At 38.3% G+C, this 23,900-nt stretch overlaps 1 protein-coding gene across 2 annotated transcripts in view; it reads left to right on the plus strand.

Moving 5' to 3' along the window:
- REC114 (REC114 meiotic recombination protein) overlaps positions 1-23,900 on the plus strand; it is a 121,373-nt gene that overhangs the window by 92,075 nt on the left and 5,398 nt on the right. The window contains exons 3-4 of one of the 2 annotated variants that reach the window (XM_054564773.1): positions 14,756-14,839; positions 21,796-22,011. In XM_054564773.1, the coding sequence (XP_054420748.1) occupies positions 14,756-14,839; positions 21,796-22,011 (300 nt within the window). The remainder of the gene's footprint in view (positions 1-14,755; positions 14,840-21,795; positions 22,012-23,900) is intronic. The other variant, XM_054564837.1, reaches the window with a different exon arrangement.

The following is a 23,900-nucleotide window of genomic DNA, read 5'->3' on the forward strand; positions in this document are numbered from 1 at the left end:
ATACTGTATGCCAATTACACTTGCATTTTTTAGAAAGTCAGCCTAGGGTTCTGGGAAAATAACAGCAGCATAGTTGCCTCTCCCCTTATATATGTACAATAAAAGGCATGTGGATAGAATATTTTTATTATCTTCAAGGACTTGCCTTCTCTGTAAATATCCCCCCATCTAATCCTAGACAACTACTGATCTATCTGCTATATGTGAGTATAGATTAAATTTTTGTTTTCTACAATTTCATAGAATCATATAGTATAAGCTCTTCTGTATCTGACTTCTTTCATTCAGTGTGTTTTTAAGATTCATCCATGTTGCTTACATTCTTTCTTGTGGCTGCATTATATTCCAGTTATAAATATTCCAAATATCCAATTACATGTTCATGAACATTTGAGTTGTTTCTAGTTTGAGGCTGTTACAATCAAAGCTGTTATGGACATTAGTGTACAAGTTTTTGTGTAGATGTATATTTTCATTTTCCCTGGATAAATTTCTAAGAGTGAAATTGCTGAGTAGTATAGTAGGTAAGAAACTGCCAAGCTGTTTTTCCAAAGTAGTTGTACCATTGTACACTGATCAGCAGTGCATGCGTATTCCAGTTGCTCCATATCCTTGGCAACACTTCGTAATGTCAGCCTTTTAAATTTTAACCATTCTAATGGGTACATAGTGGTATCTCATTGTGATTTCAGGTTACACTTCTCTTATAATGAATGATATTGAGTATCTTTTAGTGTGTTTATTGGCCATTAGTGTATCTTCCTTTGTGGAATGTCTGTTCAGATCTTTTGCCTATTGAGTTGTCTGTAAGAGGTTTTTAAAATATATATGAACTAAATTCAGGTCCTTTTGTCAGAAATGTGTATTGTGAATATTTTCTTCCAATTTGTGGCATACTTTTTCAACTTCTGAACATTGCATTTGGAAGAGTTAAGGATTTAAAGTTTTCAGAAGTCTAATTTATGAAATTTTTATAGTTTGTATTTTTTGTTTCCTATGTAAGAAATCTTTGCTTACCCTAAGGTTGCAAAGATTCTCTCCTGTGTTTTATTTTAGAAGTTTTATATAGTTTTAGCGGGTACATTTAGGCCTATTATTTATTTTCAGTTAATTTTTATGTATGGTGTGAGGTCAAGGTTTATTTTTTTCTCCCAAATGGATTATTCAGTTTTTCCAGCACCATTTATTGAAAAGACTATATTGTCTTCATAGAATTATTGTGGCACATTTATCAATTGTCCATGTGCATGAGGGTCTGTCTCTTAACTCTGTTCTGTGACTTGGATCTATATGGCTTTTCTTATGACAAAACCATATTGTTTTTATTACTCTAATTTTATAAAACTGCTGAAAGTGGTGGTATAAGTCATCCAACTTTGTCTGTTTTCAAGCTTATTTTGGCTATTCTATGGTTCTTAGGCCAGCACTCGATCCACTGAGCCACCCAGCCAGGGCATTTTGGCTATTCTAGAACCTTTGCATTTCCATGTGAATTTTAGAATTAGCTCATTCATTTCTACAAGTTTCTGCAGGATTTTAAGTGGGGATTTTATTAAATCTATATATCAACTTGTAGAGAATCAAATCGTAATATTATAATATCTCCATTTGTTTAGGGCTTACTTTCTTACCCTATTATCAAGTATCACAGCCCTATACTACTTGTTTTCCATTGTTTGAAAATAGTTGTTTCTGATAGTTTGTTCAGTTTTCTTTTTTTAAAAGGATTTTATTTATTTACTTTTAGAGAGAGAGGGGAAGACAATGAGAAAGAGAGGGAGAGAAACATGCAAGAGATACATCAATCGTTTGCCTCTCACATGCCCCCACCTGGGGACCTGGCCTGCAACCCAGGCATGTGCCCTGACTGGGAATCGAACCAGCAACCTTTTGATTCACAGGCCAGTGCTCAATCCACTGAGCCACACCAACCAGGGCCCACTTTTCTTTTTGAGTATAGTTTATTGATTATGCTATTGTAGTTGTCCCATTATTTTTTCTCCCCTTTATCCCCCTCTGCCTGGTACCCCCATTCCCTCCCGTATTCCCCCTTAGTACATGTCCATGGGTCATACATATAAGTTCTTTGGCTTCTCCATTTCCTATACTATTCTTAACATCCCCCTGTATATTCAGTACCTACCATTTATGCTTCTTATTCCCTGTACCCTTTCCCCATTCTCCCCCTTCTCCCTCCCTGCTGATAGCCCTCCAAGTGATCTCCATTTCTGTGATTCTGTTCCTGTTCCAGATGTTTGCTTTGTTTTTGTTTTTTTAGGTTCAGTTGTTGATAGTTGTAAGTTTGTTGTCATTTTACTGTTCATAGTTTTGATCTTCTTTTTCTTAGTTAAGTCCCTTTAACATTTCATATAATAAGGGCTTGGTGATGATGATTTCCTTTAACTTTACCTTAACTGGGAAGCACTTTATCTGCCCAACCAGTTTTCTAGTTTATGATAGTATAATTTTTGACCCTCTTATTCCATCTTGGCCAGATATGGCATCATAGCTTTTAATCTCCTCAAATCTTCCCCAAAAATAGATCAAATAGGACTGCAAAGCCAAAGACCCATGGATAACATCTAGAACAAACCTAGATGACTGGGCATTTCTCTGACCTTCCAGATACAAGTGGGAAAGGCTAAATCACGGGCAGACCTGTGTGATGCTGTCTGTGCAGGAAGAAATAAGAGTTTCTCATACCTTGAGATTACTAAGTGTAGGTCAGGACTCAGGAGTCAACTTAAAAAGGTTCTCACTGCCAAAGAGAGACAATTTAAAGGTCAATAACTACAATGAACTGAAACAACAAATATATTTAAGTTTCTGAGTTTCAAATGAGACTTAAAAAAACCCGCATTGTCATAATAGGGAATCACCTCATTATGTTGAAAACTGGCAGATAAAAGAAGCAAGCATTTATCCTGCCTCTCCTATTTTTATCTAGGGTAGCAAAGTAATAGATGAGACAAAGCTTCTCTTTATACTTGCATTTCGGCTCATAAATTAAGAATGAATGAAAAAACTAATACGTCATTTGCAACCGCTGATGAAATTAATGGGTCTAGGCAGTAATGATCCATGGCTGCTGACTTCACAAAAAAAAAGGATGAGAAACGATGAAAAGACATTCCTATGGAATCATACACCACCATCTAGGCAGTGATCTTGCAAATTCCTGGGACCAGGGGTGGGCGGGAGGAATCAAGCCTGGAATCTGATCAAGCTAATTGATATGAGTACCAATCTACAGGAATTACAGGAGACAGAGATGTGTATTAAAAGACACCATGGGGATACAATAACACAATTTAATGAAGGTAATTCTGTTGAGTAGGGGTCGGCAAACCATGGCCTGTGGGACACTCTGGTCCATGCCTGTTGTATAACTTGTGAGCTAAGAATAGTTTTTACATTTTTAAATGCTTGAAAAAATTAACATACTGTTTTGCGAGTTGTGAAAATTATATTAAATTTGAATTTCAGTGCTCACAAATCCAGTTTCATTGGAACACAGTCATGCTCTTTTATGTGTTGCCTATGATGGGTTCATGCTACAAGGGCAGAGTTGCGTAGTTGAAACAGACTGTAGGGGGCTGCAAAACCTAAAATATTTACTTATTCTTCACATGGAAAATAAAATGTGTTAATCCCTAATCTAGAGGACTAAGGATCCAGTTTTTCCAACAAAAAATTGCAAGGGAAAAAAGATAAAAGAAAGAACCAATAGTATAAAAGAGACTCAGTTATCACAATACACAAATCTTATTGGGATCCCTATTCAAAGAAAACTGAAACAATGTTAAAAAGTTAATAAAATCAGAGAAATGTGAACAGTGACAAAAAATATTTAATATTAAAGTGTTGTTCATTTTTAAGGCACAGTACTGGTTCTGTGTTTATGTTTTAAGAACAGTTCTTAGCTTTTAGAGATGTATTCTGAAATATTTACAGATGTTGGGATTTGCTTCAGAATAGCCCTGGCAGTGGGAGTTATTGGGTGTGGGTGTAAGTGAAATAAAATTGGTCATATTGTGAAACTTGTTGTAATTGGAAGATGGGTGCATGGTGATTCATCATATTATTTTACTATTTCCTCTCTCTTTGTTTATGTTTGAAAATCTATATTTTAGAAACAAAAGTAGATCAGTTACTTCAAAATAAAAGTTTTTTTTTTCTTTTATCAGTTGAGGGGCCATTTCCTCTGGGCTTTCTAATCTAATGCCTCTTTTCTCTGCTTCTGTAGAAACGTCACACTTGCCACATTGTTACTGTGAAATGACTCTTTGTCGGATTTGCCCCAACTATCAGTTCCCTATGGAACTTTGATCCTCTGGTGTCGGTCATAGGACCTGGTACGGACCCTGGTACATAATAAATATGTATTTATTTATGTATAAATAAATAAATCTTAAGTCAGGAAAATTATAACTCCAAAATAAAGTAAGTTATTGAATGGGAATGTTTGCGTCGTCTCAGTATGAAATAGGATGGTGTTTATTTATCTTCGTGCTAAACGTGGAGTAAGAATTATTCATGCTAAGTGTGGAGTAAGAATAATTCTAAGTGAGAATTATTTCTTCTCCAAGCACAATATTGTGTATGTCTAAATGTGGTGGAAATGTCCAAATTCAAATCTAAAATCAAAATCTAATAATCAAACCCAGCTATAAATTTTTATTATCTATCTTATTGCTCCCTTTTACTTGCTTAATAAATAACAATTGGTTGCGATTATTGAAAATTTAACTCTAAAAATACCCCAGTTCTTTTGCTTGCTTGCTTCTCTCTGCACATTATCTTCATAATCTGTAACAGATCCTTTATCAGGGATATCTTTTTCCCTGTTTTCAGTGTAATTTGAACCTCACAAACCCTGAGCTCCAGGGCAAGTGAGTCAGAGCAGAACCCTGAAGCTTAAACCAGGACCTAATTTTTAGATAAATCACCTGGCATCTAAACACCTCTTATTCTACATGAAGCCTTTTGGTACACTGGGCTTGGGGACCGTGTGAATTGTCAAGTGATTAGTCATGAGGTTATTTTTGTAACTATACTCTCCTAATGCTGTTTTCCTCTGAATCAGGGTATTCATAGCAGGCATGGGCACTTTGTCATTTCCATAAAAGTAAGTTGCTATGTTTTCTTCAAAGCACTTATGATTGTATCTGGCATGGTTTTAAAGCTAATTACCTAGCTAAGTGCCAGTGGTCCTCATGATGCCTTCCTGGCGTGCTCAGACTTTAGGTGAAGTCAGAGCTGAAAGGGGTCTGAAGCACTGGAGAAACGAGCTCAATGACAGAATCAACAGCAAGGGACGTGGGCTTGGTGCAGGTGAGGGCACAGGTAGTTTTTCCACCATCCTTGAACATCAGGTTGTCTACATCTAATCTCTGCATTTGTTACTTAGGTACTTTTCGTCTTTATTTTGATGGATTCCTTTTGTTTATCTTTATGGTAACTCTTAATTATTTATGAAAACAGTAGGCTACAGAGAACAGGGATAGCTAAAATAGAGAATTTAACTTTGTAGTTTATAATACTTGAAACCAAAAGTGTGATGTGGCTCTCTTTATATAAAAGGTCACCTCACTGTGGAATCCTGTGGCATTCTGGCCACTGCTTTACCTCAGGGATACTGTGCCAGAGGTGGACAGCATAGGGGATGGGTCAAGTGTGTGATCGGAGGAAGTGGGGCAGGGTTGGGGGGTAGCGGTTTAAGATATTGGCACTCTTTTGTTATTCTACAGACATGCAGGATATTAGATTGGCCAAAAAGCCCATTACGTTCTTTCCGTACAATGGCTCTAGTAGTGTTTAGTTGACTTTAACTTCATTCAAAACAATTTTGTTAGATTATACTGCAACAGCTGTCATATCAGCGTGAATTAAAACATCAAAATTAGTGAATTTTTGTGCAGCCGTTTTAATATCAAAGAAAGAAGAAAATATGCAACATTTTCGGTATATTATGCTTTACTAATTCAAGAAGGTAAAAGTACAACTGCAATGCAAAAAAAGATTTGTGAAATGTACGGAGAAGGTGCTGTGACTGATTGAACACGTCAAAAGTGGTTTGTGAAGTTTGTTGGTACTTTTGACATTTTGACCAAATAATTCTTTGCAGTGGGGCTGTCGTAGGCATTGGAAGATGTTTAGCAGCACCCCTGGCCTCTACCCACTAAAAGCCAATAATGGGTAATAGCTGATGTACTCAAAATATCCAAATCAAAAAAGTTATTGATGACAATGAAAAATATGTCTTTTACTTTATGGAAAAAATGTACAGACTTTTTGGTCAACCCAATACAAGGATGAAAATACAGTTCTTGCTCTTGTGGATTTTGCAGTAAAGTGGGAGCTGGAGAGAGTGAGGGGTCGAGAGACATACACGTCCACAGACGTTGCAGTGCATACACCTCCCAGCTGCTGAATATACTGCAGACTTGTTAGCCCTTACTTTTACCCCATCCTGACCACACCTACTTGAAAGTTTCCCCCACTTAGCTTCCACAGTACTCTGTCCTGGACATGGCTTCTTGGTACCATCTGTTCTTCTGTCTGATGATAATTTGGTATTCCCTAGAGTACTCTGCTCTCTTTTTCTTCCCACCCTATACTATCAATTCCCAACCTTTTTTCCACACCAGCACTTCCAAAGAATATGACAGAATCTCATCAGTTAACTGTGTCTTTTTATGGCAGTGATTATTGACTGGATGGGCGGCCAGTATCCTAGGCACCAAGGGAAGAAGCTCCCTGGGCAATTTTGAGGCATACGTCCCTGGGGCCGATTCTGTGGCCAGCCATGGCAGGAGCTCATGATAGTCAGTGAGGCTGTTAGTAGTGGTGGGCACAGCATTTTGTTAGGAGCACAGAGCAAGTCACTTAACTAAGTCAGGAAAGGCTGAACAGAAGAGCCATTAGGTGAGCTAAACTGAATTTACCAGATGTGTAAGCCTTAAAGGAGATTCAAAGAAGTAGGTTTTCAAAGATAGAGATATCAGTTATTAAAATCTAGGAATATGTGAATGGCAAATGGTTAGGTACAAAGACTTCTTTACTAAATCCCAAAACATTAGAATGAAAAATCTCTTTCTGAATCTTAAACATGGTCAGTATAAATCAAATAAAAGTAAGATATTCTATATCACTGACAGGCAATAAATTGGTGACCCACACTGCCCCCAAGAAATGATGCTGGCATGAAATATTGTTAATGAATTTTAATAAAGTACTTCATTCTTTTTTCTTTTTTGCATTTTTAATTTTTAAATCATGTTTATTCTATTACACTTGTCTCAATTTTTTCCCCTAAGCCCCCGTCCATCTACCCTACCCCGCCTCCCTCTCCCACAATCAATTCCCACTCCATTGTCCATGTCCATGGGTCATTCATACATGTTCTTTGAATAGGCCCTTCCCCTTCTTTCCACCATTGTCCTCCTTCCCCATCCCCTCTGGTCACTTTCACTCTTCTCCATGTTTCCATGCCTATGGTTTATTTTGCTTGTTAGTTTATTTTGCTGAATAGATTCCACTTATAGGTGAGGACATATGGTATTTGTCTTTTGCTGACTGGATTATTTCATTTAGCATAATATTCTCAAGTTCCATACATGTCGCAAAAGGTAGGAGTTCCTTCTTTTTTTTAAGAAAACATTTTATTTATTTATTTATTTATTTATTTATTTATTTTAAATGTCAAAATCCATTATAAAATATTAAAAAATTTAAATCCATTATAAAGCCTCAGCAATTAAAACATGACACCAGCAAAGAAATAATCAAGTAGATCAATGAAATATATTAAGCATTTTAGAAACAAACATATTTATCTAACACTGTAATATATGATTAAATTGATATTTCAAATCAATGGGGAAAATAAGGCTAATTCAACAAATAAGGTGCATGGACCACTATTACTTGAAATAAAACAAATATAAAGCCCTGTTTCACACATTATACAAGAAATATTCAGGTGAGTTAAAAATTAGTACATAAAATCTAAGAAGTTTTAGGAGAAAATACACATTAATATTTTTCTTACCCTGAATTAAAATATTCAAATCCAGAAGCTGTAAAGTAAAATATTGACAATATGACTATATTAAATATTTAAGACTATATAGTAATATACATATAAAAAATTAAAGGATGAGTGTTAGAAGAGATGTATTTGCAACACATCTAAAAAAGTTAATAAAAGTTAACATATAAAAAATTAAAGGATGAGTATTAGAAGAGATGTATTTGCAACACATCTAAAAAAGTTAATTTTTTTTTAAAATAATAGAACTAGGCAAGAAATATACTAAAACAGGTTTAGTTTCAACAAATAATAAAGTAAAAATTTAAGTAACATCATTGTCACAATCAGATTAATAACTATTACATATATTGGTAATATAAAGTATTGGCAACTGTGAAAGGAACTGGGTATTCACAGACTCTTTTTCTTCATCTTAAAGCAGTCCCTTTAGCATATTTTGCAATGCTGGTTTGGTGGAGTGTATTCTTCTAGCCTTCTTTTGTCTGGGAAACTCCTTATTTTGCTTTCCATTTTAATTGGGAGCCTTGCTGGTAGAGCAGTCTTGGTTGCAGGCCTTTGGTTTTCATGACTTGGAATATTTCTTGCCACTCCCTTCTGCCTTGCAGTGTTTCTGTTGAGAAGTCAGCTGCTAGCTGTATTGGGGCTCACTTATATGTTACTACCTCTTTCTGCCTTGCTTGCTTTAGGAGTCTCTGTTTGTCTTTGATATTTGCCATTTTAATGATGACATGTCTTGGAGTGGGCCTCATTAGGTTCCTCTTGAATGGGACCCTCTGTGCTTCCTGGACTTGTGTGACTTTTTCTCTCCTTAAATGAGGGAAGTTTTCCATCATTACTTTTTCAAACAGGTTCTCTATCCCTCACTCCTCTTCTTCTGCTTCTGGTAACCCTATTATACAAATATTATTACATATCCGGTTGTCCTGTATTTCCCTCAATGCCTCTTCATTCTTTTTTGAGTCTTTTTTTTTCATTTTCTTGCTCTTTCTGGGAGGTTTTTTTTTATCTTATCCTCCAGCTCGCTAATTTGATCCTTTGCTTCATCGAGTCTGTTTTTGGTTCCTTCTACTGTGTCCCTCAATTCTGAAATTGTATTCTTCATTTCCTCTTGTCTCTTAGTGATAGTTCCTATGTCCTTTTTCATGCTGATATAGTTTGCAGTAAGTTCCTCGTAGTTCCTCTGTAGTTATTTGTAATTCTCTCTGAGCTCACTGAGCTCATTGAGCTTCCTTAGAATCGTTGTTTGGAACTCAGTATCTGATAGTTCACTTGCTGCTATTTCATTTGGTTCTCTTTGTGGGTATTCCTCCTTTCCCTTCGATTGGAGAGTCTTTCTTTTCCTTCCTATTTTTTTGTGAGACTTTGTTTTGTTTTGTTTTGTTTTGTTTTTTGCTTCTGCTTCTTAAATTGATCTGTCTCAATTTCCTGACTTTGTGGTGTGAACTTCTGTGGTAGGAGACCGCTGTTTTTTCTTTCTGGATCTGCCTCTGATGATGTCAGATGTCAACCCTATCTGGCCTTAGGCAGTCTGTTTGAGACTTCCAGGAATCTACCGTCTGTGGTTGTCTTTTTCAGCTGTTAATCTAGTCACTCTGCACCCATCAGGCTGGCTTAGATACCATGGGGTGGGACAGAGTCCCTCCTGAGGGCAAGGTTATTGTGTCCTCTCATGCTTTTGCAGCTCAGGGGAGTGGTCTGCCTGAGCCAGATGGCTGCTGCCATATGTGGGAGGAGTCAGCACTCGGATCCTTCCAGCTACTCTGTTCTCTCCCCAAAGTCTCTGTCTCCAGTCTCTCCTCAAGTGTCTCTAGACCACTTTGACTCCCTTTAGCCAGGGATCTACTATCGGTGGCTGCCACTCTGCACTCAGTAGTCAGGCTTTAGCACTACTGGGCCAGGGCTGAATACCTCCAGGGGGCTGGGCTATTGTGTCCTCTAGTGCTGTTGCCACTCAGGGGAGTGGTGTGCCCATGCAGGATGGCCACTGCTGCATAGGGGATGAGTCAACACTGGGATACCACTGGCTATTCCTTCAGTTTTCTCCCCAAAGCCTCCTTCCCCAGTCTCTCCTCAGGTGTGTCCAGCCCACTCTGCCCCCACCTTTGCCGGAGACCAGGGTAAATGGCTGCAAATAAAAATTTGTGCATTGGCCATTTAAAAGGCTCTTTGCATGTCCAGCCTTCTGTCTCTGGCAGAGAGCAACCCTGCTGTTTTCGCAGCTGGCTGTTATATGTGTACTCTTTGGGCTCTGATGCTGTAGGCTAGAGATCCCCACTCATGGTTTAGACCCTGCTCTTCTCAGGTGGATCCAACTGGCCATTTCAATAATCTTCTGGTGCTGCCGCCTGTGGGTGCTCTGCCCACCTTCTCGAGTCTCTACTGCACTCCTTACCAGTTAGGTTGTGCTAAAGCTGATTATTCTGTCTGTCCTAGGTTATAAGGCTCCTCTCTCACTTGTTCAGTTGTTTGTCCCAAGTGTCTTCTCCACAATTTAGTTGTAATTCCAGATTGGTCTTGGAGAGAGGTCTGTGTGACTTCCACTCACTCCTCTGCCATCTTGATTCTCCTAAAGAGCTTTATTCTTTAGTTCTTTTACTTAATAAAACTTGAAGCATCTTCTAGTGTCAAACACTACAACAGCTGCTATACTTATGTATACATTAGTGAGAAAAACAGAACAGCCCCTAGATGTTAAGTAAATAATCAATGTAGACAAAAAATTCTATGAAAGAAAAAAATCGAGTGCTATGGGAAAGTGTAGCAGGGTGTCCCAACTGAGATTAGGAGTAAGATGAACAATTATTAGAGGGTAACTGAGCCAAAAGTCAGGGCGTAGAGGCTAGGAGAAGAGATGTATGAAGCCTAAGGCAAAATGGTTTGGACAAACTGATGAAGAGCTGAAAAGTGGCTCAAGTAGTAGGTGCAGAAAGGAGGAAGGCCGCAGCCACATCCCACCTGGCCCTGCACAGAGACTTAACCTGGGTGGCTACTGAGGCTGAGCATTGGAATAGTTTTTGGGAACTCAGAAGGTAGTAATAATACACATTCTAGAACCTACCTCACCCTGCCTTGGGAGTCTGTTTCAATTGGGGAGGAAGACATGGAACTAGTTATGATGGAGCATGATAAGTACAACAGATCCTGAGGGAGCGTAGACTTCCCAGAGGTCAACCAACTTTGTCTTGTGGGGAATGGTTAAGATAAAGCTGGGTTTTAAAAGATAAGTAAAAAAGGAAGACCATTTCAGGAATGAGCTGCACCATGAAATCAAGTTGTGAGGACAACATTTGTAGAATTGCAGGGAGTTCCATGTGGCTCTAACATAGTCAGTGTGGCTCTAATATAGTTCAGTGTGGCCCTAGTCATCTTCTGTTATATGAGACCTGAAGGAAATAATCCCTTTTGAAAGTCAGAAGCTAGACTTAGAGACCATGCCCTGAGGAATTTCTCCTTCATCCTGTGGGTGTTTCTTGTGGCAGGGTGGGCGAGGGACAGGGTGTGGATGAGGGGGTGACCAACTCACATTTTTGTTTTACAAAGACTACTCTGGCAGTAATACAGATAGATTGAGAAACTGGGCCTGGAGGAAGGGGGACCAGTTAGGAAGATATTGCAGTAATTGTGGGAGAACTGGTGGCAGCCTGATGAGGCAATGACAGTGTAAAGGGGGAGAAGGGGCAGATGAAGAAGCTGTTTGAGGATAGCAGCTCTTGGAGATGACTGGTGTTGGGGGAGGAGTAGGGAAAAAGGACTCAGGCATGACACCAGGTTACTCACCAGGGTGACTTGCTGTGGGTGATGCCATTCACTGAGGCAACACTGTGCAGAAGTGGTGATGTGTGTGGGGAGGCAGCGCTGCTCCGGTTGGGCAGGTGCCCCAGGAGAGAGCTGTGGAATCGCCGTGTGGAGAAGTCCCCTAGGACCCAGCTGGACTAGGCATAGAAAGAGGAAAGATCAGTCCAGGTCCAAGAGCTGATTGTTTCTTTTCCTTTTTAATAAATTTTCATTTTAGAATAGTTTTATATATACAGAAAAAATTGTGAAGAGAGTACAGAGTTCTCTTAAACTTGACATTTCTTTAGGTCCTGCTTCTACCTCTTCCCTGAGAGCCATATTGGAATGGGTATCCTTATTTGTACAAATATTCCTGTACATATGCAGAAGAGGCTTATGTGGTTCAAAGCTCAAAGCAATATAAAAAGGGACACAGTAAAAATGCTTGCTCACGCCCATACCCCCATCTGTACTGGTCACTTCCACTGCCTACAGACAACAATTTTTATTAGTCTCTTGTGTACTGATCCTTCCATTTTTTAAATGTAAATGCAAGCAAATAGTAAGAATACAATCATGTGCTGCTTAGCTACCAGGGTACATTCTGAGAATGCATCATTAGGCGATTTCATCATTGTGTGAACATCAGAGTGCCACTTATACAACCTAGAGGGTATAGCCTATTACTGTAATTGTATGTGCTGTACTTTTATATGACTGGCAATGTGACAGGTTTGTTTACATCAGCATCACCACAAACATGAGTAGAGGGTTGCACTAAGGCATTACCACAGCTTTGATGTCAGTATGTGACAGGAATTTTTCAGCTCCATTATAATTTTGTGGAACCACCATTGTATATTCTATATTGACCAAAATCTTGTTGGATATGACTGTATACATTGTGTGTTCCTTCCATTTTTTATACAAAACAAAGTGTAGTATGGACATTGTTCTGTAGCTTGCTTTTTGCTAAACGATATACCTTAGCACTGACTGGTATGGCTCAGTTGGTTAGGCGTTGTCCCACAAAGCCACCAGTTCAATTCCTGGTCAGGGTGCATGCCTGGGTTGCAGGTTTGGTCTCTAGTCAGGATGTGTACAGAATGCAACCAAATTAATCTTTCTCTCACACTAATGTTTCTCTCCCTTTCTTTCTCCCTCTCTTCCCCTCTCTCTAAAAATCAAAAATAAAATTAAAAAAAATAATAAAATACCTACTGGATTTCAAAGACTTAGTTTACATTCTCTTTTTTGTACTGTTTTATTAATAATGTCTTACATTGTTTACATGTTGAAATAATAATGTTTGCTATATTAAGTTAAATAAAATATTACAAATGTTTTCAATTTCTTGTGTTTAAAATGAAGCTACTAGAAAAATTAAAATTACACATGTGACTCCAGTTGTATTTCTACTGGACCGCAATGATATAGTGCATCCATTATTTTTTACAGTTTTATAGTATTCCATTGTGTAGCGTACCATACCTTGTTTAACCAGTCCACTGTTGATGCATACTTGTTTACAGTCTTCTGCCATTAAATATGCAGAAATGCTTAATCTTGTCCATGCATCACTCCATACATGTACAGGTTGATCTGCGAAACGAGTTTTATTACTGGGGAGGCTGTATTAAAGAGCAAATTCATTTGTACTTTTGATATTTCTCAGTTGCCCTCCACAAGAGGTGCACCAATCCCCACTCCCACCAGCAATGCATCTAAGTGCCAGTTTCCCCACGTTCTGCCATTTTAAACTATATCTGTGTGTTTTTGGATATAATAATGAACAATTCTCTGTTTGCTAATTCCAAGAGAGTTTGAAGAAGAAATTACAAATGGTTTGCCTAACTTCATTTTCTATTTAAAAAAAGAAAATCAACTATTGATGATAAAACTCTTAGAATCAACATTTGAGAATTGACTCTTTCTTTAATGAAAATGTCAAGGAATTAACTTACTGTTTTCCTGGGCTGTGAATTTCAATAGAAGTTTTATCACATTCAGATTTAGGAATAGAGATTTTGTCAGGGTTCCAAAGGATGAGGGACATCATTTTCTTTTGTTTTCCAAGACTTAGAGATTTTTGAGGTCCTACAGCTGCCTCCCTATCTGGGTGGCGGACATTACAAGGCGGAAAGGCCATGTGCATGAAGCCTTTACATGTGGTCAGTTTATCAGTTCCCTGGATTCATTTTCCTAGAAACACGTTCTAACTTGACGGCTGCTTAACTGAGGAAATCCACTGACAACAAAATTGGAGCTGATGAGCCGCTGTAATCATTAGACAGTCAATTCTATTTACTTTATGAATAAGCTGTAGAAAAAGTTCATCTTTCTGCCTTTAGGATTCAATTGTTATCCCTCTTTTGAGGCTTGCGTCCTCTCTACTGCTTTCTTTGCCTTTTTTGTTTGTTTGTTTGTTTTTTCAGGTTGAAGTGCAAAACTAAACATTCATCATCTAGGAAAAAAATTGCTTCAATTTTTCCATTTATAGGAATCTGGAAATAAGATTCTCATAAAGAGAAACCTCACTATGTAGTTAGGGATGTACAGATAAGTTAATAAATTAGGATAAAGGAAATCCTTGGCTTTTAGGCATATAAACTCATGTTTTGGCAAACCCGAGGCATAGAAGAATATAGAAAATATGACTATGGACATTTACTGTCTGTAGTAGTTCACTGTTTTTCAATATGAAAAGATTAAGAAAAGGAACAAAGGTGAGACCCTGCATGTTGCTGGTGCAGGAAGAGCGCTAGGACACTGGACTCCCCGGAGGGCCATCCTGGCCGTGGTGGCATTGAGTTATGTCTGTGCACATGGTATAGAATAAACAACCATGCTGCTTGCTGCACTACAGCTATTCTTCATGTCCTTTTTTTCTTTTATTGCTCATTTTGCTTAATTCTTTTATTTCAGGAAGGGTTTTCACTCATTGGTAGCAAGAACTGGTTGAAGATTGTAAGACGCATGGATTGTCTGTTGTTTGGAACAACAATAAAGGCAAGATGCTGTGTGGCCAACTGTTTTTAAGCAAATGACCATACCTTCTCATCTTCTGTGTGCATGCGGGGGGTGTGGGAGCTTCTCTTTGCAGGTGAGATGGAATTGGAATAGGACACATTTAAGAAAGGTTTGCATTATGAGCAGAACACGAAACAAGGACTGCAGAAAGGCAGCAGCATCGTTGGTGTTGCCACCCTAGAGGGCGTTGCTGAGGAGCCAGGGATTTGACAGACCTGTCTGAGGGGCGGGGCAGCCATTCCCATCTCCCGAGGACAGATCGAAGGGAGGCGGACTGCCTCGTTGTTTACCTTGATAGATGTTGGAAAGTTGTGTATTTTTTAGTGCTTCACTGAATGTATATTTTCATTTTTTACCTCTTTAATATTAAAAATTAAATTCCCTTTTCTTCATTAACTGTATTAAATGTAAGGAACAATCCTCACCAAAGAAACATGTGGACTAATCACCTAGGTTGTTTTCTTTCAGAAATGACAGTAAAAACCTAATTTGTTAACATTCACTGAATAGATAATATGGAAATTTAGGTAAAGATCTTAATTTCTAATGGGCTTATAAACTGAGAGTTGGAAGAGGTCTTCAAGAGCATCTCATAGAAGGGACTTAACCTGGGGTCCACAGACCTGCCAGAGGGTCTTCAGAGAATTCAGGGGTCCAGGAACGGCATGGATTTTCACTGACCTCTAATTGCAGTTTATCTTTTCCTTCAATCACGAATGTAGGCATCAGCCCACAGTTATAGTAGACCTTTGCACCAATAGAAATCTCAGATATTTTATATCATAACAGTTACTTCAGACATCTGAGCTATCACTTATGCTCACCAATACCTGAGAATTATGCTGGTTACTAGATCTTTTTATGGACTATGTTAATAAGGAAGCATGTATACTATTAGTTTACAAATTGGTATTGTAATATGGTAATAAACCATTTCAGTATAATTGGCTTCCTTGGTAATCTTATATATTTTGTGTGATTAAAAAAAACATTGCTCTAAGAAGGGGTCCACTGACCTCACCAGACTTCCAAAGTGGTCTGGAGCACGTACTCAAAAAATTCATGCATCCGTTTTTCTTTTTGCACATGAGGAAACTGAGTTCAGCTTGAGCCAATAGCCAAGGTGATAACTGTCAGAGAACTGGCACCCGTCGGTCCCCGGACTTCCCGCTGGGGACTGCGTCCTGCAGACTGAATGTGCAGTTGCACCACGCCCTATGTCTGAGAGCTGAGTTTTAATTTTTTCCTGATTATATATTGTTATTCAAAATTTTAACTAACTATAAAGAGCAAAATAAAAACCAACATAATTTGGCCCCTCAAAAATATCACTATATTACAGACCACAGAATGCTAGTTACCAGAGGGGGAAAAGGCAGTTGGGAGAGGACGGAGAGAGTGAAGGGGGTCCAATACAGGGTGAGAGAAGGAGACTAGCGTTCGGGTGGTGAGCACACAATAAAGTATACCAATGTCATATAAAAATGTACACCTAAAACTTATATAAAGTTATTACAAACCAATGTCACCCAAATAAATTTAATTAAAAATTAATCATTATTAACATTTTGAAGTTTTTACTAGGCATGGTTAAACATTTACTAGGTTATATATTAGCATTCAGATGCATGTGACAGAAAATCCAGGCATAATGGCCCCCCACAATAGGGGGTTATTTTCTTTCATTAAGTAAGAAATCCAGAAACAGGCAGTGCTAGCATCGGCCCAGCAACTCCACAGTGGCAACACCAACATCTTTGCCTCTGGCCTCTCCCTCACCTTTGCGAATGGCTGCTGCAGCTCTAGTTTATTTTCATTCAAGGAAGGCCAGCTTCATTTGTCCATTTTATATACAAGGAAAGCATAAGCTTTATTATATAGCTCCCTACCTCCCACACATCTTAGAATATGTCTACTTCTGTCTCATGGGCGAGAAAGGTGTACTGTGGCCACCCTCACGTGCCAAGGTGAGCCAGGGGAGCATTTGACTTCTCACCCTCCACTGTGGACTGGCCCATGACAACAAACTGTCTGCCATGCAGAAAATTTATAAATTTGGAATTATAGCATAGAGAGTGCTTTGTATCCTGTTGTCATGTAATATTACATCAGAAACATTATACCATTTCTTAGTTTTTGAAAATGTGATTCTTCATGGCTACATAGCATTTTATTGCTTTGGATTCAATTAACTAATTTCCAGCTTTTCACATTATAAATATGTTTCGAGTTTCATAGAATTTATTTATAGGGTTCTTGTGATTATAAGTCCTAGAAATTTGAACATTTATTTAGTAAATTTTCCCTCCAGATAGGTTATCTGTTTCTACAGCACTAGCAATGTGTAAGAATGCCCATTTATTGAAATTCTTTCCAATAAGGTAATACAATTTAAATTTGAAAACTAGTTTCCAATTGGACAGGCCAAAATGAATATCTTCCTTTATTTGCATTTTTGGTAGCTAATGAAAATAAACACTTTTTGGGTTTGTTAGCTATCCATATTTTTTCTGTGAATCACCTGTCTAGTGCTTTTGCCTACCTTTCCTCTTCAGAGTACTTAGATACTACCTGGAAAGACATTACATGTTATATAGAAATACATATTTATGTAATTTGTATAGTTAAAAAATTTTATATATAATATGTACACATCATAGAATATATAGATTCTAAAATATTTAAATTTAAGAACCATTTGCCTGTTGCTACTATGAGTGGTGATAGTCTTTAACCCAAAGATATTTCTAGCTGCTTGTTATTGGGTTTTTTATGAGTTCATTTCAACTTCCTTACTGAACTTTTATTAACTCTGATAATTTAGGTTAATTTGTTAATTTCAAGGGAAGTAATTTATAATCTGCAATGATAATTTTATTTACTTCCAATAGTTTACACTTAGTACTTTCCTCCCCTTTCCAGAACACTGTAGTTATGTGGTTACAGTGCAGCCCTTGGCATCTTGCTAACCTGAACAAGCAGACGCATTTAGGCATTAAGAACATTTCTGACTGTTGATTAGATATTCTTTACCATCTAAGGGAGATATTCTTTCAGTTATCGTTTATTAACGAACACTTTTATCAGGATTACGTATTAAATTTACCAAAAGCTTTTTGACACCTATCAAGATATGTGTTTTTCTCCTCTGATTTATTGACTTTATATATTAATATTGACCCAACAGGTTCTTTTTTGCCTTACCTGGCAAAGCGGATCTTTGGTGTTTCTTGCCTTGGATAGCTTTAGTTAACCAGGTATTATGCAACAAACACCATTGTTTAAATTGACAAATGGAAGAAATATTCTGAAATAAAATTTTCATTGCTTTAACAGCAATTTAATAGAACTTAAATTCTTTGGTAATAAAGATTATATTTCTATTCTCTCTGGCTGAAATAAGTAGATTATATAATTTCTGCCTATGTGTATTTCCCTTCTGTTCAGAAATTCTGATCACAGTGGTCCTGGTAGATGAGCTAACAGTCGACACATCCCTTTCTGAAGGGACTGTGCTTCAAAGGAGTAAATCCGAACCATTGTCCTCTTTATTTCTCACCCCCAGTAACTCAGTGAAGAATTTTTTTATGATTTTGTCTGGCCCAGGGTCTGGTTTCAAAGCAAAGGATCAAAAAAAAGTGCAGAGGCCCCTTCTCTGGCTGAGTCCTCTCTGTATCCCATCCCCACGTTCACAGTTAAGGAATTCACAGCTGACGTGGGGCAGCTGCTCCAGCTGGGGTCTTAGGGTGCTGGGAAACTTCCTACTGATCGGAGTGATTTATTGAAACCAGCGGCAAAAGCGGCAGGTTTGTGAGGCCTCTGATGTCTCCTTGGCTCTCCTCCTCCCGTGAGGTGCTAACAGGGCCCAGCCTTCCCGTGTGCCGAGACCAAGTACCGTCGGCCCTAGCACCTGCGGCTTTACAGTGACCGTGAGGGGATGCCGGTCACAGCGGGCAATCAGAATCGAGGGAAGCCTGACTCCTGTGAGCGCATAGAAGAGAATGACAAGAGACAAGCACCTACCCTTGTATCTTCACGGAGTCTGAAAGAGGATTTTCTGTTAGTTGTAATAACTTGAAATTAAGTGTTTTGAAGTAGGATGGAACAATTTAACATGTAAGGTGCCACTTAACACAGTAATTTTGAACTGATCTCTTTAGATGATAGATATTTTGGGCAGTTCATGGCTGTTAGTATATACTTGAAAACTTCCCATTTCACAGCAAGTGAATTAAAAAGTCTTTTTGACTTTTAATAATGGCATAAAAATAAATCTCATCAGGATTTTTAACCTAGGAACCCTTTTTGTTAACCCAGTGGCAGGTCTTCTTCCACGGTGCTACCTCATAGTGTTGAGGATGTGGGGTGGAGATGTAACTCATTTTCAGATTTTTCCTAATGCACCTTGGTTTATCTTGGGCCCTCAGGCCTTGAAGTGGTATTTATGGCTACAGATGATAAGCTCAAATTCTACCTGAGAATTTTACAAAGGAACCTTGGAGCGAGGCTTAAGTCACTTATCAGACATACAATCTCTCTGTGGCTTCCTGAAACTACATTCTGGAGAAGCCCTAACTAGCCAAACTCACCCTTATGTAAGCTCATATGCAGACACTGCTGGACCTACACAGTTGGTCTGAGATTATTATCTGTTTTTTTACATAGTTTTTCATCTAGCTATGCGGTATAATTTTTAATGTTATTGCTCCTCAAAAGGTTATGCAATGACAGAATCATAACAGAGGTAGCTAATGTAAAGTCACTTCATGTCTTTATATAGAATATATAGTCTAAACCAGAGTGAGTTGGAAGCAACTAATTAATTATAAACAAGAATTCAGCTCATTTTCCCAAAAGAAGATCCGTATTACCAAAAACTGGATATAGAGTTCTCTTATCATTTCTTTTCCCTTCCTCAGGGAAGGTTATCTTTCAGTGACTCTTGATAATTTGGGGATTATCCCTCCAAGAAAAGTGGCCAAGAAAGTGAGCAGGCACTGACAAAAGAAAAAACACAAAAATGATCCTAAGTGGGAGAAGAATATTCACCCTCATTTGTAATCAAAGAAATGAAATTCTAAGATAAAAATCTATGTTGACCTAATAGGTTAAAACAATTAAAAATAATAATAATCTGGTGTTGGTAGACGCAGGGAAATGGGCACATAGTCTCTTGGGGGTGCCTGGTGCTGTCCTGCCCCAGGCAGTTTGGTACAAGGTACCAAAATCCACAGATCCTTTCACCAGGTGTTTATGTATGCAGATGTGTGTATAAGAGTGCTTATCAAAGCTTGTGATTTATAATAGGAAAAAAGGCTGGAAGTAAATGTTAATAGGGGGACAGTTAAAGGAATACTCTTTAGCCATTAAAAGTCATGAAGTATACTTTTACCTTTATACTTATTGTGAAATACAAAATTAGGTTACCAGAGAGTGGTGTAAAGTATAGATAACTATTTATTATGTATAATATATAACTAAGTACATAACTATAATCTCTGTAGTCATGCACAAGTGTGTGTATATGTTCTAATATATTATACCCTAATATAATCTACGGTAAATACGCCCTTACCTATACCTCTTTTCTTCAAAGCAAAAGGAAGCACTCACTAGAAGACCCTACAGTAAATAAAGGTGATAAGACAAGGGTCACTCTGAACACATTAATTTTCCATTAAATGTGAATTTCCATTTCACATTTTTTCATTGCTGGATGGGGTAATGGTAACAGATTACTTTTATACTTAGGGAAAAAAGTTAAATGAATTAAACAATGCAGAAACCCAATAGTGGCCGGAAAGGGGCAGCCATGTCTGTTCTAAATGGGACCCCGGATCCCTGCTCAGCCATGCCGAGTCCTGTGTAACCTAAATTCAGGGCTTTGCCTGATGGCTTTAGCTAAACATTGAAATAGTATAAATCATGAAGGGGAGAATCAAGGAAATTTTGCTTATAGGAACTTAGGATTCTGCTAACCATCGTTAGATGCATTTTCCAGTTAGCAGTGTGATTTATGGATTTGATAAATGCAAAGCACTCTCACTATGCTAAGTTAGCATCTGAATTTATTTGCAGAAGGAGTTGAGTAAAAGTACACAATACAACCCATTTGGTGTGGTTTTGGGTAAGTTCACTTCTCTAACCTAGGCAGAATATTAGACTAGAAAAGAGGAAACTACTTCTCTTGAAATAATGGGATTATTGTTGTTATTGTTATAGTTTAGTATTTTTTAAACTCACAAATAAATTTGACATAATTGCTGGATTTTAAAAATTTTAATTGCATCTCTCCCAAATTTGCTGATTTGCCAAGGGATGTTAAGTCATAGACAAATTTCAGGCAACATGTGCTTCTGTGGGATTTGTATGCTAGTCTGGCCTCTTGAAGGATAAAGGACACTACAGATTGCTAATATGACACAGATTAGCTTTCGCATCAGCCCATCTGGCCCATTCCCCAGTCTTGCCTTTTCAAATTCACTGGCTTGGTTAATGCAGCATTCACCTGGTTTTCTCTTTTATATACTCAGGTTTAAAAATTTTTGTTGAGCCAGGAATATGCTGTATTATCTTCACTGAGTTTTTGCTTCAGGAATTAAAAAGCTATGAAATCTTTATTCCAAAGGAAGACAAAACATTGATCTTTTACTGCAGCCAGTATGGCCACCATCCTGGTCTGTATGGTGCTTTTCCATGTTTACTAATGCCTGTTCCCTGAAGGAAATGAAATTTCTTATGAGGCACAGCTCCTAAATGTGGGAAGAAAACTGATTATGAGCTTTCCTATACCCACATCGACAGCCTAGGGTAAATGCTCCCTTATCCCTGCCTCTTCCCCTCCAAGCAAAGGGAAGCACTCACTAGACCTGACAGTCAATAAAAGTAGTGCTATGACAAGGGTCACTTAGAGTAACTTTTGATACGTCAAACAGGACAAGAGTCGCATGTTCCGGGTGCAGTTTAGTGGAGAGTCCAAGCAGCAGGCACTGGAGCACTGTGACAGCTGCGTGCAGAGCCTGGCCCAATACGTGACTGTTCAGGTGCCTGAGGGAAGCAGCCAGGATCTGCGGCCGTGCCCGGGTCCGCTGCGGGCAGCGGAGCGCCGCCGAGGCGAGGGCTGCGCGTGGGGCGTCCCGCTGCTGCATGGGGTAAGTAGGCCAGCCTGTTGGCTGTACCAGAAACTTGACATAGTCATGCTCTCTGGGGGGGCCAGAGTGACAGCGGAATTTGTCAAGTCCATCAGGTTTGTAGATTAAAAGATATCTAATGATGAGTGACATATTTCAATTGAAGGTTGGTTTTCATTGTGGCTACCTAAAATCTTAGCAGAGTGGGTGTCACTCTGAAGCAATGGTGATCAAAGTGTGGTCTGTGGACCCTTCCCTGACTCCTTTTCAAGGATCCACAAACTCCATGTTATTTTTGTAATAATAGTAAGACATTATTTTCCCTTTTCACTTTGTATTTGTGTCAATGAGATAAAAGCATTGTGAGCAAAACTGTGCTCATCTTAGCACAAATGCAGGCAGTGGACCCAACTGCACCCCATCTCCTTCCACCACTGGCAGTGAGAAAAGACGTGGACGGGCCGTCATTCTGAAGCAGGACACTGCTTCAGGGGGCAGCACTTGTGCAACTGCGCTGGGCGTCAACTAGCCTTTCTTCACGGAACACATCATTACTTGAAAGAACACAGTGTGGTGATTCAGATTTGGATATTTGGTGGACATTTTCTTAAAAATGAATAGTGAGCCTCTTGTTTCGGGAAAACAACTGATAGTATTTATCAACAGTGATTAAAATAAGCTTCTCAAGTAGAAATTAGAGTCTTGGATAACTTGTATTAGGCATTTGAGCTTCACAGCTCCTGCCCAGACTTTTCTGATGCTGCCGCTGATAGGATTTTTAAAAATAATTGCATGACAAAATATTTCCACATTTGGAAGATCTGTGTATTTCAGTGACTCAGTTATCTTCCAAATGGCGAAATGCATATTGAGCTAAAAAATCATGTGTGGGTAAAAGATCTATTCAAAGTGCAGAACAGACCTATGGATTTCAGTGTAACAAAGTTCATTGCTGTGATTTCAGATTCTATGTTGCAAGTAACCCTTAAGATACTTTCATTTGCTGAGTTTTGGTGTCATATTAAAGAATGTCCACAATTATCTGAAAAGGCTATTTTAAAATATATCTGCCTCTTCTATCTACATTAGCTGTGTGAAACCAGATTTTCTTCATGTACTTGAGCCGAACAAACATGTCAGCAGATTCAATGCAGAAGTAGACAGGTCCGGCTGTCTTCCATTAAGCTAGACATTAAAGAGGTTTGCAAAAATCATTACATTTTTGTTTGAGAAGTTTTTTCATTAAAATGTTTTAAATATTAACAGTGGGTTCAGTTTTAAATGAATTAAGCAGTATTTAAAGTTGTTTTGATTGCTGACATAAACATTAAATAGATGTAACTCAAACAAGAGCTGTATGAGGGCCTCTGATTTTAAGTGTGTAAAGGGCTTTTATGATCACACTCTTAAGCATTGTTGTAGAATTTCTCCTGGGAGGACATAGTCCCAAATGCTGTTAGAATAAGATCTACCTCTGCTCTTGGGATGAAACTCCAGTTTCTCATTTTCTGTTTTGTGACATGATTTTCCAAACATAGCTTTCCATGACTTTACCCTGTTAATTCCCCTTAAACTCACTGGACCAAGACAATTCACTTCTGCTAGTTTACCAAGTTCTTATCATTCATAATTTATCTAGAGTGAACATAAATTTACATTATTTGTTGTAAAGCCTTTTTCCTTAAGTATGTGCTGTATGATTTTCTCTGGGATACATATAGTCTGTTGTCAGATTGTGGTGCTTTAGGATTCTTTCATTTGTTTCTGTGTGATTTGTTTTTTGTGACACCGTCAACGCTAAAGCTGCTTTTAATAGGATACTAGAGCCACAATCCTGGCTCTACTATCAAACATTGTGCCCACAAATGGAATGGACTGGTTTATTATAAGGTACTTTGTTTATGATCCTT

This window comes from Pteronotus mesoamericanus, unplaced genomic scaffold (assembly GCF_021234165.1).
Source record: "Pteronotus mesoamericanus isolate MK-2021 breed Mesoamerican mustached bat unplaced genomic scaffold, CSHL_Meso_final contig_100, whole genome shotgun sequence".
Lineage (NCBI taxonomy): Eukaryota > Metazoa > Chordata > Mammalia > Chiroptera > Mormoopidae > Pteronotus > Pteronotus mesoamericanus.